General features: G+C 41.4%; 1 protein-coding gene across 1 annotated transcript in view; it reads left to right on the top strand.

Annotated features, from left to right (window-relative positions):
• The window catches only part of LOC147633143 (agamous-like MADS-box protein MADS1), a 96,805-nt gene that overhangs the window by 23,477 nt on the left and 56,731 nt on the right, over window positions 1-16,597 (top strand). The window contains exon 3 of the mRNA XM_086805688.1: window positions 4,305-4,383. Coding sequence (XP_086661814.1) covers window positions 4,305-4,383 — 79 coding nt within the window. The remainder of the gene's footprint in view (window positions 1-4,304; window positions 4,384-16,597) is intronic.

Below are 16,597 nucleotides of genomic sequence, written 5' to 3'. Positions count from 1 at the left end.
AGGCAACAACCATACCTACTCTGAATACATAATGGAACAAGACAGGTGAAGGTAGAGGCAAAGGTGTTCCAAATGGAAGCCGTACATAACGAGACATAGTAACATAAATATTTAGTTGGATGGAAGGAACAATAAGAAGCTCCTAAATAGAATTAAAAAGGCTACATCAGCAAATGTCCAAAAGTGCCAAGGTGAACCCTTGGTTTTCATGGTAAAATTAAAGGGACAAGGTAAGCAATGCATCATCATATGCATATGTGACTTCATGAAAGATAAAAATTCGATCTTATAAACTCCACGTGAAACTGCAGAAAAATGGTTCACGCCGTGAACTACCCTATAGTCGTTCACGTCGTGAACCATTGTTTGGTGTTTCACGCCGTGAAAGAGTGCAAAGAGTTTCACGCCGTGAAACGGTAAGAACTGCGCAACCAATTATAAAATGACACGTGGCTCCTTCATTAAACGTAGCCGCCTTGTCCGACAGCTATGCTATAAAATCAAATTTTTGTCTTCATTTCGTTCCTTTACACTGTGTGAATTTGTGCCTTCTTCATCTTTGATTGACTTTCCTCACTAAGCATACTACCCAGTAGAACTAAGATACTTTCTCAAAACATACAACAAAGAAGCACTCCCATGGAGGGAGCTAGACACAGGGTCCAGCCACAACTTAATCTTGTATGATACTTGGATAGCCTTATAAAGACCATACCTTGAACCCACAGATGCGGAAGTTTGTAGTATGCACCTAACAACCACAAAGGCTGAGGGGTATTTAAATGTTAGTATTTCCATTAGTAATAATTCCTTGGTTGGAAAGGTGTTTGTGATGCTTGCAGGTACAATGGAAGAAGAGCTGATTCTAGGACGATCCTGGATCTATGCCAACAGGTGCAATATCCATTAGGTATGATAATTTAACCAATCTAAAATAAATAAATTAATCTCATTTATTATACAAAGGTGTCTAAACTAGAAAATTCCACTAAGATATTATGTTCCACTAAGATAGGGTAGTATATTTCATCACATAAACACATTGATGTAGTGTTGTTTGTGAAGGACTCATAATAGAAACCCATTATCAGCAATGCACAAGGTTTTTTTAATAGACAAGTATGATTTTTGGTGGTAAGTGACCTCATTACATCAACATTATCAACAATAAACAATTCATCCTCTTAATCTCATCAAAGAGAGGATACAAGCTTACAAAATCTAATTATACATGAGCAACCTCTTCCAAGCTAAGTGTGGCACTAGCTCTATCCTTGTGCAAGCTTTATTTTCCTTGTAGTCTTTCCATGTCTTAGGACTAAAAGAGGGTTAGTGGGTGTGCTAGCCAAAAAAAATGGAGAAAAAAAGTTAGGGTTCCTCATGGATGAGAAAGGAGCTTAGCAATTGGCCTTATGGTAGTGAAAAAGAAGCTCTGAAAATGGTTGAGTGTTATTACTAGAGTGAAAGGGTAACTAGGAAATATTCATCTCCATAGCTATAGATTTGGAATACTAAGAGCAAGGGGATGAGGTTAAAGTACCAACAATTAAGTTGTGGAATGTATGGCAAGTCCTAGTACATAATGGTATGAAGCTACACTACTACAACACCATACAAAGGACTACTACAACACTACTACAACACCATACAAAGGACTACCCACACAAGAGAAAGATCATATATCGTGTTCCTTGTCTTGAGTGCATCCATCTTGGCCCCGAATGCAAACACCTCTTATCAACTGCATTTTCAACTCGAGGCTCCGAATTTATTGCAACTTGAAGCCCTAATTATGCTTTGAGGTTTCTAGTTCCCATGAGTAACACCCTTTCATTGTCTTATAGTATATTGCTAGAAAATAAAAGGTGTATCGTTGCATCATGAGTCTCATTCTTTTGTTCTCTGATGTAGCAAAAGGGTTCAAATTGGGGCTCTTTGTTTGATGTCTTGCTCTTAGAAAAGTCAATTCTCAAGAGGAGATAAAACTTACCTAAAGTGTTTGAAATTTGTAGCATCCAAACATAGTTAAAGTGTCAATAACATCACCAAAATGTCATCACAAGAAAAGAAACATACATGAAAAAACACATAGCCAATCTGTCATGTCAAGCAGAAGTACAATCACCTTTTTTATTAGTTCTTTTTTTTAAAGATCGGGTTTTTGTTTGGGTTTACAAAAATCATCAGCGATGGTGGTTTGACGTGTGCTTTCTTGACCTCGTGTTGTCTTCCTTCATCTCTTCTCTTACCTTGGTATCATCGGTTTCAGTTTGTTCTCCAAGGTGGTTGTGACTTGATCTTTGAGTTCGCACATGCAAATAGCAATATGTGGTTAACTTGCATGTATATCGTGTTTGTAATTGATTATTGCATGATTATCGTATCTTGAAAATGAGGCAAATACTACTACTACTACTAGCTCATAGCCAATAATTGTCAGTGCTCTACATCTACATAGCTACTCTCTCTCACGTAGTTACTCCATCCATCCATGTAACAAGCCTCTGCTGGTAAACCCCCCACACACACACACACACACAAATCTGAAGAGCCTTTTTTTGAACTGTCTTAGTTCTTTTTCTTTGATACACACGAATCTGAAGAGCCTTTTTTAAACTGTCTTTGTGTTCTTTTTCTGTGATGTGCTCTCTCAAGTGTTTCTTGACCACCACCTTGATCTCGTGTGTTCTTTCTTTCATCTCTTCTCTTACCTTGGTGATAATTTTTTTCTTAAAATTTTGCCTATTTTACAATTTACAGGGGTGGCCCTCCCTCCTCCATCATTCCCATGCGGAGAGCTTTAAATGCAATCTCTATTATATTATAGGAAGAGAGATCTCCAAGGAGAGCATCTTGTTTTGACATACACGTAATAGACCATTGCCCAGGCCGGCCAACCATTTATATTATGCATGTACTACATTTAAAATGGGTAACACACCTCTCATTACTAGGTATACATTGTTCCAACACCCTAACGGGGTTAAAAACAACTCAAGACAATCCCATATATTATTCATAAGGGCTTACCTATGAATATGAATTTGCTCAACTTCAATTCACCAAGGCACCCACTCCATGATGCTAGGGAGGAAAAAGAGAATTCTAAATCAAATATCATTGTACAACAAATACATGAAAGAAAATATGGAAGTATCAATGCCCTAATTTTCACTCCCTACATAGTATGACATATACCCTAGTTTCTTATTATGTGATGTGTCATCACTTTCTCTATATCGACAAATAAATTTTGTCAATTATATCTGTTAATTGAACACCTCTTATTACTAGTGGGGCGGCCAAATGCTCATATAAGGTAGCCTTACGCTATAATAGGTCACTTGAGTAACTATGGGTAGAGACATGGTGAGCTTTGCTATTAGAAAAACATGCAAACAAACACAATGGGACACACACGTGCGCATGCAAATGCCACATAGCACAAGCGGATATCACCCTTCTTAATATTTAGTAAATTTTAGATAGTGGGCCGGCTATCAAGACAAGTAGGCTACTAGGTCAATTAGACAAAACATCTTGCAACATTTGTTATTGAACTATGGGATGGAGATGATGTAAGTACCATGTTTAAAGCGATAAAGATCGAGGAAACATTTATTTTGCTTTTTCCAATACATTTATTGTAATGTATGATATGTGGATATGGTAACCATCTGACCCAACTACGTGAGACACAAACCCCCATATAAGTAAGTGTAATGTCTCCAAGCGTTGAATCCAATATTTTTTTTTAAATTGTGTCATAAGCTCAAACCACTAGACTTAATCATAGGGAACCTTTGAAGAAACTTTTAGTGGTATGTAATTCTTTCTTTCCTTGTAAAAAGGTTAGCTTTGCCATAAATAGTTTTAAGAGATATAATCCTATTCTTTAGAATGAGAAATTTAAATGTGCTTAGTTGAATAGGAGTACTATGAAACAATGACAATTCTTTATTATGTTTCTTTAGCTTAAAACCTCGAGTGAGAAATAAATATTAAACGCAAGCCATGAACCTTAAGAAATGTAAACGAGACACAACTTTTTGATTAGAGAATTCCTTTCAAAACAAGATTTAAGCCCTATGCTTCAAGACATAATGCACACTATGTCAGCTTTAAATTATAAATGTTTCAAATTAAACTTTTTTCCTCACTAGCACGCATGTTATTATATATATAGCAGGAGGCCAAAGGGGCACACACGAATGTGTGTGTGTGTGTGTGAGAGAGAGAGAGAGAGAGAGGGAGAGAGAGAGAGAGAGAGAGATGTATGTGTAAAAGATTGTTCTTTCTTCCAGCATGAGAAAGATTCTTGAAAGATATCAGAAGTGTTCACACTTGCCACCAAGTGGTGTCATTCTAGATCGTGATGTTGAGGTACCTAGTTTCCTTTTAACAAGTACACTAAATAATTTTGATTTCTATGTATGAAAAGGATTTTAGATACATATTCCTTCCTTACTTTATGATGCTTAGCATTTTAATGCAAAAATAATAATATTGTTAGCCATTAGAGTAGAAAGTACTCCCTTGTTAGGAGCATAGCATTTCATACAAAATCCTTCACTGGTATATAGCTTTATACCTAGCTATTTAGCAAAATCCTTCACAATCACAACTGCAAACATCACATAAAAAGATCACACGACCAAGGACACGATTGAAATTTTAAATGACAATAGAAGCTTTTAAACTCAACTTTGACATAGTTATATCAATAAGTTGCTTTTTTTTAGACATTCACACACACATACACACACACACGCACATTGATACACCCTCACCCCGCGGTTCTACAATTCCTTCTAGATATATACATATGGAGAGAACACATTGTTTGGGTGTGAGGTTTCTCTCACACTATAGGCCCTTTAAGGGTGATCAGTCCTTAGAAAACAGTTAACCAAAGTAAGGGAGAATCAAAATGACAAAATGTCTTCCAGCCCATAATGTTGGAGGTGGCAGTAGGATAGCAAATTTAGAAGGGGGAGGAATATATTCAAGATGAAAAATTGCTTGAATGATGCCTTGCATGGAGTTCTTGCACTTGAGAGAGAGAGAGAGAGAGAGAGAGAGAGAGAGAGTGCTTAATGTCTTCAGCAGACCCAATGGGTTTATGAGACCAACAAAGTAGTACAATATCTTCATGAGAAATGAAGTCATGGAAGAAAAACTCAAGAGAAATTGTATGTCAAGGAAAAACTGAAAAACGAGCTCAGACACTCTACTTATGCTGAAAACATGTGTCAATGAGGAGTGAGAATAAGTACCTCTGTGGCATATACAAGGTGCCAGTGTGTACAATGGGGAAAGGTAGTGCAAGACTCACAATGATACCATCCTCCAGAAATGCATGTAGGGTATCAGTGAAGTCTCCTGTCTGTGATGAAAGCTCTCCATGCTGCCGAAGGATATCGTGGATCTACACGTGACAAGAGGAAGGCCAGGTTCTCTGGGGTCGAGGGTGTCTGGATCTCAGAAGGGATACCTCTGTGTGTGTGTGTGTGTGTGAGAACACCCTGAGGGTGCGGGGCCGTGGGAGGCTTTTGCAGACAGAAATGTGCATAACTTCAATTTCTTGAAAGCCTCACATGGCATGCTCAGGATGGTGTTTGGCAACAAATCATAGAAGTCACTGGAAGCCTCTCTTGTACTAGCTTCTAGTCCACTAGAAGCTAGAAAAATGTGTTTCCCTTTTCTAGTGGAAAAATGTGTTGACCTCTCCTCCAAGCCTGTAGTCCAAAAAACTGTAAAACTGCCTAGCTTCTGTTTCCTTTGCAGCAAACAGTAGGATTAGAATTCTATTTTGAAATGGAAAGATAGATCTACACCTCGAAATAGTTCAAAGATAGATCTACACCTCGAAATAGTTCAAAGAAAGATCCATACCTCGAAATAGAATTCTATTTTGAAATGGAAAAATGGATCTACACCTCAAAATAGTTTAAAGAAAGGCTTCTGTGATTATACTTAAATTTTGAGTGTAGTTCCCCAAAAATAGCTCTTTCCAATGAGCTTGCTTGGGATGGCACAACACAAGGGGTTGATAAATACCCGAAGGGCAAGAGCCTTGGGGCATTTGAGAAAAACAAGTTTCTATGTCAAAACCCAGCACCAAACCCAAACTTACCCACCATTTCACCTCCATACAGCTTTGTTACAAATGATCCAGCTGACTCACGTGGACATTCCCAAGTCCTTTAAATTTATTTTCTCCCAAGTTCGTGTATCCGCATGAAAAAAGGAGGGTACAAGTTCTGAAAGATAAAACTAGTTCGTCCACAATCGACACAAAAGAAAGTTTGCTTTGAATTAGCTGACAATCTTTGATAGAAATTTGGAAATAGACTTTTAATCACTCATCCACATGTTTGCCTACTTACGCCATGCATCTTTCCTATCCTCCTATATGTTTCCTTCTTAACTTTTATAATCTTTCTTCTCCATCTAGGGGAAAATAGCAAGAAATGAGATTGAATCACAACCAGCAATATTTTTTCCCCCAAAGAAAGATCCTTCTAGTAGTCATAAAGAAAAACCAGCTGTACTGCTGAATACAACACTGCTAAAAAGCAGTCCAAATATACATAGAGATAAGGAATGGGGGGCTCCCTCCTCGGTTGGCCGCTCTATCAGAGGGAGGCTACAACTGGGGGCGGAGGTAAAGGCCACACTGGAGCCCGTAGTGCCACGAAGCTCCTCTGTTCTCCCTCAATAGGAAGGGTCCGGGTGTCGAGGCACAGAAGAAAGTCTCACGTCACTACTGCATGCGCTCCAAATCACCCCTCAAAACGGCCTTGGAGGGTGTGTATGATGCCACAAAATTCCTCACACTTCTGTTTTCTACTGCTCATATGTGGCATATGGAGCCTGACATGATATACATGTATGGCTGGTGGAGCCTGACATGGTGTCTTTGTATGGCATATGGAGCCTGACATGTATGGCTCATGGAGCCTGACATGATAGTACATGTGTGGCTTGTGGGGCTTGGCATGATGTACATGTATGGCTCATGGAGCCTGACATGACGTGATTCCTTGAAGGTCTTCTTTATTTATGTTCTGGGAAGGTTCTGGAAGGATCATGAGCCCTAGACATTTTAGTTCATACAACTGAGCGTATGGGTGTTTCTTCCAGTCTAGCTGCACTCATGTGTGTGCATGACTTTGATTTTATATTTGGATGACTTGTCTTCTTTGCTTGGACAATGCTTGAGATTACTGCCTGTGTTGTCCATGGGACCTAGGATGCCTGGGCACCCTATGGACATGTATGTGCACACTTGTTTGGGATTGACAGGTGGTCTACATGTGTTTTGCAGGTGGTAAGTGTCCCTAAAAACCCAATTTACAGCTTTATGATTTCACATACTAATAATTATGGGTGCAAGTTCACACACACACACTTATAAGTGAACTTATAAGTTGTACACACTAGACAAGACTTATTTAATACATGTGGCAGCCATGAGGTGGGCACCGGACCTGTTTTGTACCAACCACTTGTAGGCGCCCCCTTCTGGACCAAAAAAGCACACGATTAAACTATTTTCAGAGGAGAGGCTCTATTACTGGAAGAAAACTCAGATTTGGAGGATGTGCTTTTCTGTGTGCATGGAAGCTGATCGATCAGGTTTGCAGCTTTTGGCAGCCCTCTACCGCCTTCTACCGTGACGGAAACCATCCAGGTGTATGGTGGAAGCTGGTCGATTACCTCTAGGAGCTTTTCCTACTGCTGGCCTGCTGTTTACAGCTCTAAGAAGCTGCTGGTCAGGGCACTAGAAAGGGCATAAAAGTTGGCCGATTTGTGGGGGAGGGGTTCCCTATTGATCGGAGACCTTCAGGCATGTGTATTGTTGCTGGTCGATTGCCGCAAACAGTCCTTCAAGGCTGGTCGACTTGTTTTGTGAGCCATACAAGAGAAAGGTGAAGATGCATGGTTGTCCCGGGCTGATGTGGGAGTGCTATGGGCTGTCCATGGTTGTCGTGCATGTGCTTGATGTCAGGAATGCTCTCTTGTGCTGAGGATCGCCATCAAATTCAGCATATGTTTTTATTTTGCTTTCATACTGTACTGGAAGAGATAGGTGCTAGCCAGTGGAGAATCCCTGGGCACCTCTGAAGTTGTATTTTGAAGGAGACTCCTTTTTGGTAATCTAACCATAAAGGGGTCAGCCCATTTTCTGGCCCCTAGTGTGGTGTATTGTGCAGAATTGTCATCTTTCTTTTGTTTGGCATGCTTATGTGTTTATTCAGTTTTCATGATAGATAAGATTTCCGTTTTAGAGTTGCCCTTCCGTTACATTGGTATCAAAGCTTGGCTTTTTGCAAAGCTTGTGCCTTATATGATGTTGAATATGGCTGTAAGGAGTCCTTATCCGTGAGAGAAGGTTGGGATTCAGAGGTAGTCCTCGTCTTACTGTCGCACCTCGAAAGAGATTACTTTTGGTTTAAGTGGCAGTGAGCATGTGGAAAGACTTCGTGGCTCTCCTGTCTGTGTAGGGGCATTGTTGCACCCTTGCAGTCTATTCAGTATCATACTTGGGAAGCTGGTAGAGAGCGATTCCGAGGCACGGAAATTCTTTTCTTTCTGAGACTGTGGTAGATACATTATGGCCAGCCAGTCAGATCATTCTGTGGAGGACTCTATCACCCGTATTCGCCGTATGCGGGAAGAGGATAGAGACAGGGACCATGTTGGGGCTTTGGTAGATAACTACCACCGTTGCCTGCTAGGGCTGAGGATCAGCTGGATATTGATGCTTTGATGAATGAGCTTGAAGAGCTCCGTTCTTTGCAAGGGGACCCAGACGTACAGAGGGTTATTGAATCAAAGTCTCATGTCAAGGCTGATGTGGTCACTTTTGATGCAAGTGTCCAACAAATGGGGATTGACGAACCTCAAGAGTCGGTTGTTGCTTATTTGAAAAGCCGTGGCGATGTTGTTTTTGATGATGAGGACAAGTGGGTCTTCACACGGCAACCTCGCAGGTTATCTCGTGAAGGGAATTCTGATGATTTTGTGAGTGGGCATGCAGCCCGCACCACTGATGTGAGAGGGCATGCAGCCCGAACCAGTGATGTAAGTGGGCATGCAGCCCGAACAATTGTTATGAGGGGGCTTGCAGTCCATATAACATATATGAGGGGGCATGCAGCTGGAGGAGATGATGTACATTGACATGCAGCTCAAGCATGAGGGGTTTTCAGTCCATATGAGAGATGCAAAAGATCTTCATGCATTGTCGATGATATCTTCACCTTCTAGATATGTTCTTGCTCCCAGAGTTCCATCCAGAGTGGAGGGTGTTGCACGGGAAATCAGCCCTAGACCTGGACACCGTCGCCATCGTAGACATGACAAAGAGGATGAAGTTTTAGAGCGACGGGATGCTGTGTCATAGCAAGAAGGCCAAAGAGTTCAAGCCAGGGGACAAGGACATCAAATTCGAGAGCTATAATGGAAAGCTGGATACCACCAAGCCACTTGCTTTCATAAGGCAATTCGAAATAGCCTTTTGCACTGAGGACTTCACTGAGAAATCTATGCTCAGGCATGTGGGTATGCATCTTAAAGAGACTGCAAGTGATTGGTGGATGGCAAAGCTTTTGGATAGGACAATTGCTCGTACATGGAGTGCTTTCAAAGAGCAATTCTATGATCAGAAGAGTCTATGGCAAGGTGGTGCTTCCATCTATCTTACAAACAAAAGATGAAATCTTTGTAGCAGATGAGTATGTTCGAGATTTGGATACTGCGTTTGCACACGGTCGGACAGCCATAGAAAGATCTCAAGCTAAACAGAAAAAGGTAGCTGACAAGCACAGGCGAGAGGTTATTTTCAAGGAAGGTGATTGGGTATTACTTAAGTTTGAGAAAGCACGTCTTCAGAAGCGGCTAGGCAAAGAAGGCCAGTTTCCTAAGCTTTCGAATAGGTATTATGGGCCATTCCAGATCTTGCAGAAGATAAATGAAGTGACTTATTAGATTGGTATTACCCGATCACTAGAAAATGCATAATGCATTTCATGTCAGCTAGCTGAGGCCATATGTGGAACCACCTTCTATGGAACCAATTTTGGAAGATCCACCAGAGGTGGATGAACTTGAGGAGGTATTGCAACCTAAACAGATAGTTTTTCATAAAGTGCGTAAGCATGCAGGTAGCAAGCTAGTACACAGGTATCTTGTGAAATTTAAAAACTATTCGGCTATGGATGCAAAATGGATGGATGAGGATTATTTTGCGGATTATCTCAAGCTTCTAAAGGTGTATTTGGAAGCTTTTAAGTTGCAGTCAACTACCAAGAAGCCGGGGGAAATGTCACAAAATTCCTCACAGCTTCTGTTTTCTACTGCTCATGTGTGGTATATAGAGCCTAACATGACATACATGTATGGCTGGTGGAGCCTGACATGGTGTGTCTGTATGGCATATGGAGCCTGACATGACAGTACATGACTACATGTATGGCTCATGGAGCAGCCTGACATGATGTACATGTGTGGCTTGTGGGGCCTGACATGTTGTACATGTATGGCTTGCAACCACAATCAGCATTGTGCATGTGCATTAGGGTTCTATGCATAGGTCTTGCATGAAGCCTTAGTTTTGCATGGAGATTCGGTCAAGCTGAGGTAGGCAACCAGTCCATCAAGGTGTGCGTTTTCTTTTCCAAGGAAACATGGCACACATGGAATATGTTCTCAAGCTGAAGACCTATTCTTGGTGTCGGTTAGAGGCTTTGAAGCAAGAGATTAAACAGAACTTCTTCGATATACAAGAATTTGAGTTGCATGAAGATCTATGGGGGATGTGGGAGTATAAGTTGAGTGAATGTTTAAGAGAGATCTGAGAACAAGTCGGAGTAGAAATAACCGTAGAGAATGTAATAACCCCATAGATCTCCTATACATAGGACACACATGATTGGTACAAACCCCCTAAAAGGGGTGTAAACTGCTTGACACCTTGGCAGTCCTACCAGCTGTATCTCATAAAGGCTCCACACAAGCCTATCTATGCTTTGCCACAACTGTGGCTAAAGTCTTTCTCGAGACTTAGACCACAATTGAGACTACATTTATTAAAACCCATGTTTCACAAAGTTGTGAGGAACACAACAATCCCTTAATCCAACTCCCAAGGAATCCGAAAATTTGACATCATAGAGACAATTGTCATAGCTAAGTATATTACCTATCCTACGAGGATTGAGTAACTGCTCGTACCTATGATTTATAAAAAATGCCTTCCCTCTCTGAGAACCATAGCACGATCATCGATATGTGCGCACATGAAGATCTTGAGAACTCTCCCCGTGAAACAACTGTGAAACAAAGAAGCATAACTGCTTTACCCAAAAATATACACCCAATCATAGTTGCAAATACCTAGCAGCATTCATTTAAGCCCTTGTTTCTTATTCTAAAGGTTTTATAACCTTCTCTATTGACATTCATTAAAATTGGTAACAAGGTGTCCATAGACAATGTAGCAAGTTCTTGTGGATCAATTCCTTTGTTAGGGCTGGGTTCTTGGGTGTCTACCACTTTCTCTTTCTTGTGGATCAATCCCTTTGTTAGGGATGGGTTCTTGGGTGTCTTTCTCTCTTCCTTTGGAGCAGGTGTTTGGTGGCATCACTTATTTTACTCCACTATCTACTGACTCATGATTAGTGTTTTTCTGGCAAGAAGATTCTTTGCTGTCTTACCACTTTCTCTTTTCCTTTGGAGCAGGTGTTTGGTAGGATCACCTATTATCTGCTGACTCGTGATTATTCAAGAGCTCCCATTGCGACTGTAGAGCTGCACCTAGAGCACTTGCACTGTACTTGCTATTCCCGACTGCTGTAGCCTGTACTGTACCTGCTCTACCTGACCACACCTACTGCACCTGCAGTGCACCTACTGTACCTGACTGCACCGACTGTACTTGTTGCATCCGACTGCACACACTGTACTTGCAGTGCGCCTGCTGTACCAGACCGCACCTACTGTACTTGAACTGTACCTGCAGTGTACCGACTGTACCCAACCTGTATCTACAGTGTTGGAATTAATGCTCGTGTCCCTATACGAGTGTGAACGCCCATCACGAAGTGATGCAAATGAATGGGTGCTTCTACTTCTATATAAATGTAACCAATCGATCAATAAATTAACAACGATTCATCTGCAACGCGATTCTCTCCATCTCCCTTCCTGCGCGTCTCCTGCTGCAGCCATGGCAACACCAGCATGGCTGTAGCCTCCTCCCTTAATTTCCACATGGTATCATCGCCTCTTTCCTGGAGTGCTTGTGGTGCCTGCCTTGCATGCTTCCGCCTTCAGCATCGCCACCAACTGCCATCGCCTCCTCCTAGTGCGCCTATGTTGGCTTGCCAACCATTTTTTCTCTGACCTGTCCCTATTTGATCCGCCAACCCATCCTTCTACGCTTCTACACCGCCAGCCATCCTTCTACGCTTCTGTGCCAACCAGACATTTACGAGAAGCATCAACCAGCCTTGTTCTCTCACCAACCTCCACCTTGCAACCCACTATAATCTACAAGGCTCTCTACACGGCTCTCCACTTTCCAGGCTTTCGCGTCCTCCACCTTGAAGCCTCGACCTTTTGATAAATGCACCCACGTCAGCAGACGAGATGCGTACCAGGTAGCGTACCATTCAAGACTCTAGCATCTTCAACTAGGTAGCATAGTAATAAATCTCAATTATAATTAAAAAAAAACCATCATCAAATATTCTAAATCCTTTTTATCACACACTTTTACTAACAATAATTATATATTTTTTTAAACAAATACACGAACCTACATAAATATTAAGGGTATTCGTGAACACAAACCTGCCTACTTTCTAAGGCTATTTGTGTTTTTTTCCCATTAGCATAATCACAATATATATACTAATAACAAATCAACAAATACATAAAGTTAAAAAAAAAAATAATAATTATATTTTCTTTATAATCAATTAAAAATTAATTTTATATTTAATAATTTACTCACATCACGAACATGCCTAAACATTCAGGCTATTCGTGAGCGCAAACATTCAGGCTATTCGTGAGCGCAAACATGCCTACTCTTTCAGGCTATTTGCGTGCACACATAACATTTTATACAAAAATGATAAAAACTTTTCAAATAATAATAATAATGATTAAAAGAAACAAACAAACAAATAAACAACACAAATGGGCAAAGACCCACAAAAAGGCAAAGACCTACCAATGGGCAGTGACCCGTAAAAAGACCCAAAGAGGTCCGTCCTACAATGGACACTAATATAAGACCTGGGCAAACAAATAAGCCCAAAAGTTAGCCCAAAGAGGCATCAACCCGTTGGAGTGTTGGCCACACCCACGAGGTATGATATTAAAACAAAATTATGGGTGATATAATCGTCCACCCTAAACGCCCAAAGTGGCATGAAACAACAACCCAAACAAAGAATTGTGAATCCCCAAGAGGGAAACAACTATGCCCAAAGAGGCAATTGAGCCCATTGGAGTGTCTACAGCATCCATGCGGCCAAAATTAAACATTGGTCTTCGACAAGCTGAAAACGAATCAGCCTCTGAGTGATGACAAATTAAACTTAATTGTACATACACACTTGTAAATAACATCATATCACATATATATTTTGATAATTCAACTCATACTCATATATTAATTTCTCTTTTGACGTGTACCCAATGCAATACTTGGAATTCCACTACTCAACTTGAGGGGGAGAATACGGATGGCAAGTCTGAGAGTGGAAGAACTTGTGTTTCGACATCATATCGGAACACACATGTTGCAGTTACTACCAAGCACAATGTCTCAACATCATATTGGAACATGTGTCTTGTGGTTGTCAAGGAGATCAACTTCAACAAAAAAAAGCATATCAACATAATCACAAAACAAATGCCTTGCGATTACCAAAGCAGTTATATCATCATCGACTCATGATGTAAAGATAGATAGCATTACACATGGATTCATAATGCACACATCACATTTCCTCATTCACCCTCATGCGGACATTCGCATTAAGGGGGAGTGTTGGAATTAATGCTCGTGTCCCTATACGAGTGTGAACGCCCATCACGAAGTGATGCAAATGAATGGGTGCTTCTACTTCTATATAAATGTAACCAATCGATCAATAAATTAACAACGATTCATCTGCAACGCGATTCTCTCCATCTCCCTTCCTGCACGTCTCCTGCTGCAGCCATGGCAACACCAGCATGGCTGTAGCCTCCTCCCTTAATTTCCACATACAGTACCTGCTCTGTACATGCTGAGTCAGCAACTATACTTGCTGTACTATCTACACTAGCTGTACCTACTGCATCTACACCTACCTGTGTACTTGTTTGAGTACCTGCAATGACATCATTGTACCTGTTGAGTACCAGTTCTTTACCGAGTGCCTGTTCGCATGTTACATGCGGAAGCTCTAAGATGCTTCTTTCAGCCCTAAACACCATCTAGAACATGCTGATACGAAAACGCAAACAGAAGGGAGAGAGCTGGAAATTCAGTATTTCATATGGTACAAAAAGGTACATCTGTCTTGCAGCCCTTGACTGCCTCGCATGGAAAGGTAACACCTAAACAAATCCTAGTTCTATGACCCAGCCAACAAGGGGCTGAATGCTGAAAACGATGAGCACATAAGCCTTATATAGGCTTGAGAATATCTCATGGACTGGCCGCAGCTCCTGGACAATAAAATCAAATATATGCTGCAGCCGACAGAGATATTCCCTGGCCGACAGCCCCCTGTGTCCTTCCACAAGATACTCCAGCCAATAACATAGTACTGCTCCAAAATCTGGTTCTCATCTTTCTTCTTTATCTTGTTGCCTCTTTAGGATTAGCCTCTGAGTTCAGCCGGTGCATGTCTTGCACATGACATCGCATAATTGGTGCTGTAAGAGTACCTGTTTGTGTACTCATATCCCGAGGACTTGCACCACAGTCCTTGCGAGTTGAGTGTGCCAAGATCTAGTTACGAGAGCGCATGTTTGTTCATGGTCTGGGAATGACGGTTATGCGTTCACTCAGCTCTAGCTGTATTGAGGCTGGTTGGTCAGGTCGCTTTAACTCATCCAACGAGTCCGGCATCCACAATCTACTCCGACACACTTTTGTTTGGGTAACTTGTCTTCATATTTGCATTGCAGTGGATTACCTGGCTGGAAAGCCCTTGGAACTTTGTACACAGATTAAATACTCCAATAATATACTTTAGTATTGAGGGAGGCGGGGGGGAGGTTGGCCCGTTTGCGGCCCCAGTGGTGGTGTATTGTGCATTGCAGTTTGTCTTGTGCACTGATGTATCGTTCAGTTATCTTCTGCATTTGTGGCTAGTACATTTTAAGTGTTGACGAGCATTTTGTTCACGAGACAGTGTTCACACCAAGCCGGTTTAGTTACACACTGCACATGAGGCAATCACACCTACATAAGGTTGGCCAGATCCTGAGCATGGCCACCACATGTAAACCCTATGAACTTTAATTCAAAACTCGAGAGGATAGTCTCAAGGAACGCTACCATGATCTAAAGTTATAGTTGGTAACTCAAAATAGGCAGGATCAGCGATCATACAGAAAAGTAATAAGCAATTACAAATATTTAGAAATCTGGACACTAGCACTCAGTTGACAGATTGCAATCGAAGCAATTGGCTTGATGAAATTCCTATGTCGAGGCTTCCCGATCGGCATCTATCTATCCAAGACTAGGCAATATTATTCTTGGATGCACTAAGGAGCTATCGATCATAACAACTCTCCCGGCAAAATAAAATCAAGAAAGTGCATAGTACCATCAAGTCATCCTATTGATCCTTCAAATCCTCTTCTAGTATACACCAGGCAACTGAAACACATGAGTCATGGAATAAATACCAAAGTACATCCCATTCTCAAGAGTTCATCTAACAAACTCAAGATCCCTTTGGCAAAACCAACCAAAAGAGACTCTCGCCGTCGAAGTCAATAGTCTCTACAATAAATTCTTCTCTATAGGTCAGGGTTGTTCCCTTTAAGGAAAACACCCATCTATAACTCGATCCACTCACATATCCATAACAATAATCTGTTAGATATTGTGTACCAGATGGGACACCATGGTATGTGCTTCCAAAGTGTGTATCTCCATACGAACCTCCCAAGAGATCAACCACTCCTTGGTCCCCTCCCTCAGATCACCCTTGCAATGGTTTGGATCTACTCCTTCACATATCTACCACGAGTCCGGGTAATCAAGGAGAATTTTGGTCCGAGTTGTTGAGCTGAGGCATTACGAACGCATACAACTCAAGAAGCTATCGAGAAATTTGCTTCTAGCTACATACTCAAACAACTCTCCTTCCACCTATGGCTGCACATCGTGGGTGTGTAGCCCACAGAAGCCCTCGATGAGGGAAAAGAGCCCTGAAGTATTTGGAAGGATCATGAAAGTCGATGCAATGAAACCGTCGAAGGCACCCTCACCCTACCAACAGAGTCTATCTGGAGCATCTGGCTCGATATCATTCATACCCTCCGAGGTAAGTGGGGGTAGGTTCAAGGT

The sequence above is a fragment of the Cibotium barometz genome, chromosome 12, assembly GCF_041138505.1.
Source record: "Cibotium barometz isolate CiBa-2024 chromosome 12, ASM4113850v1, whole genome shotgun sequence".
NCBI lineage: Eukaryota > Viridiplantae > Streptophyta > Polypodiopsida > Cyatheales > Cibotiaceae > Cibotium > Cibotium barometz.
Note: the sequence above shows the minus strand (reverse complement) of the source record. Positions and strands in the feature narration are given on the sequence as shown.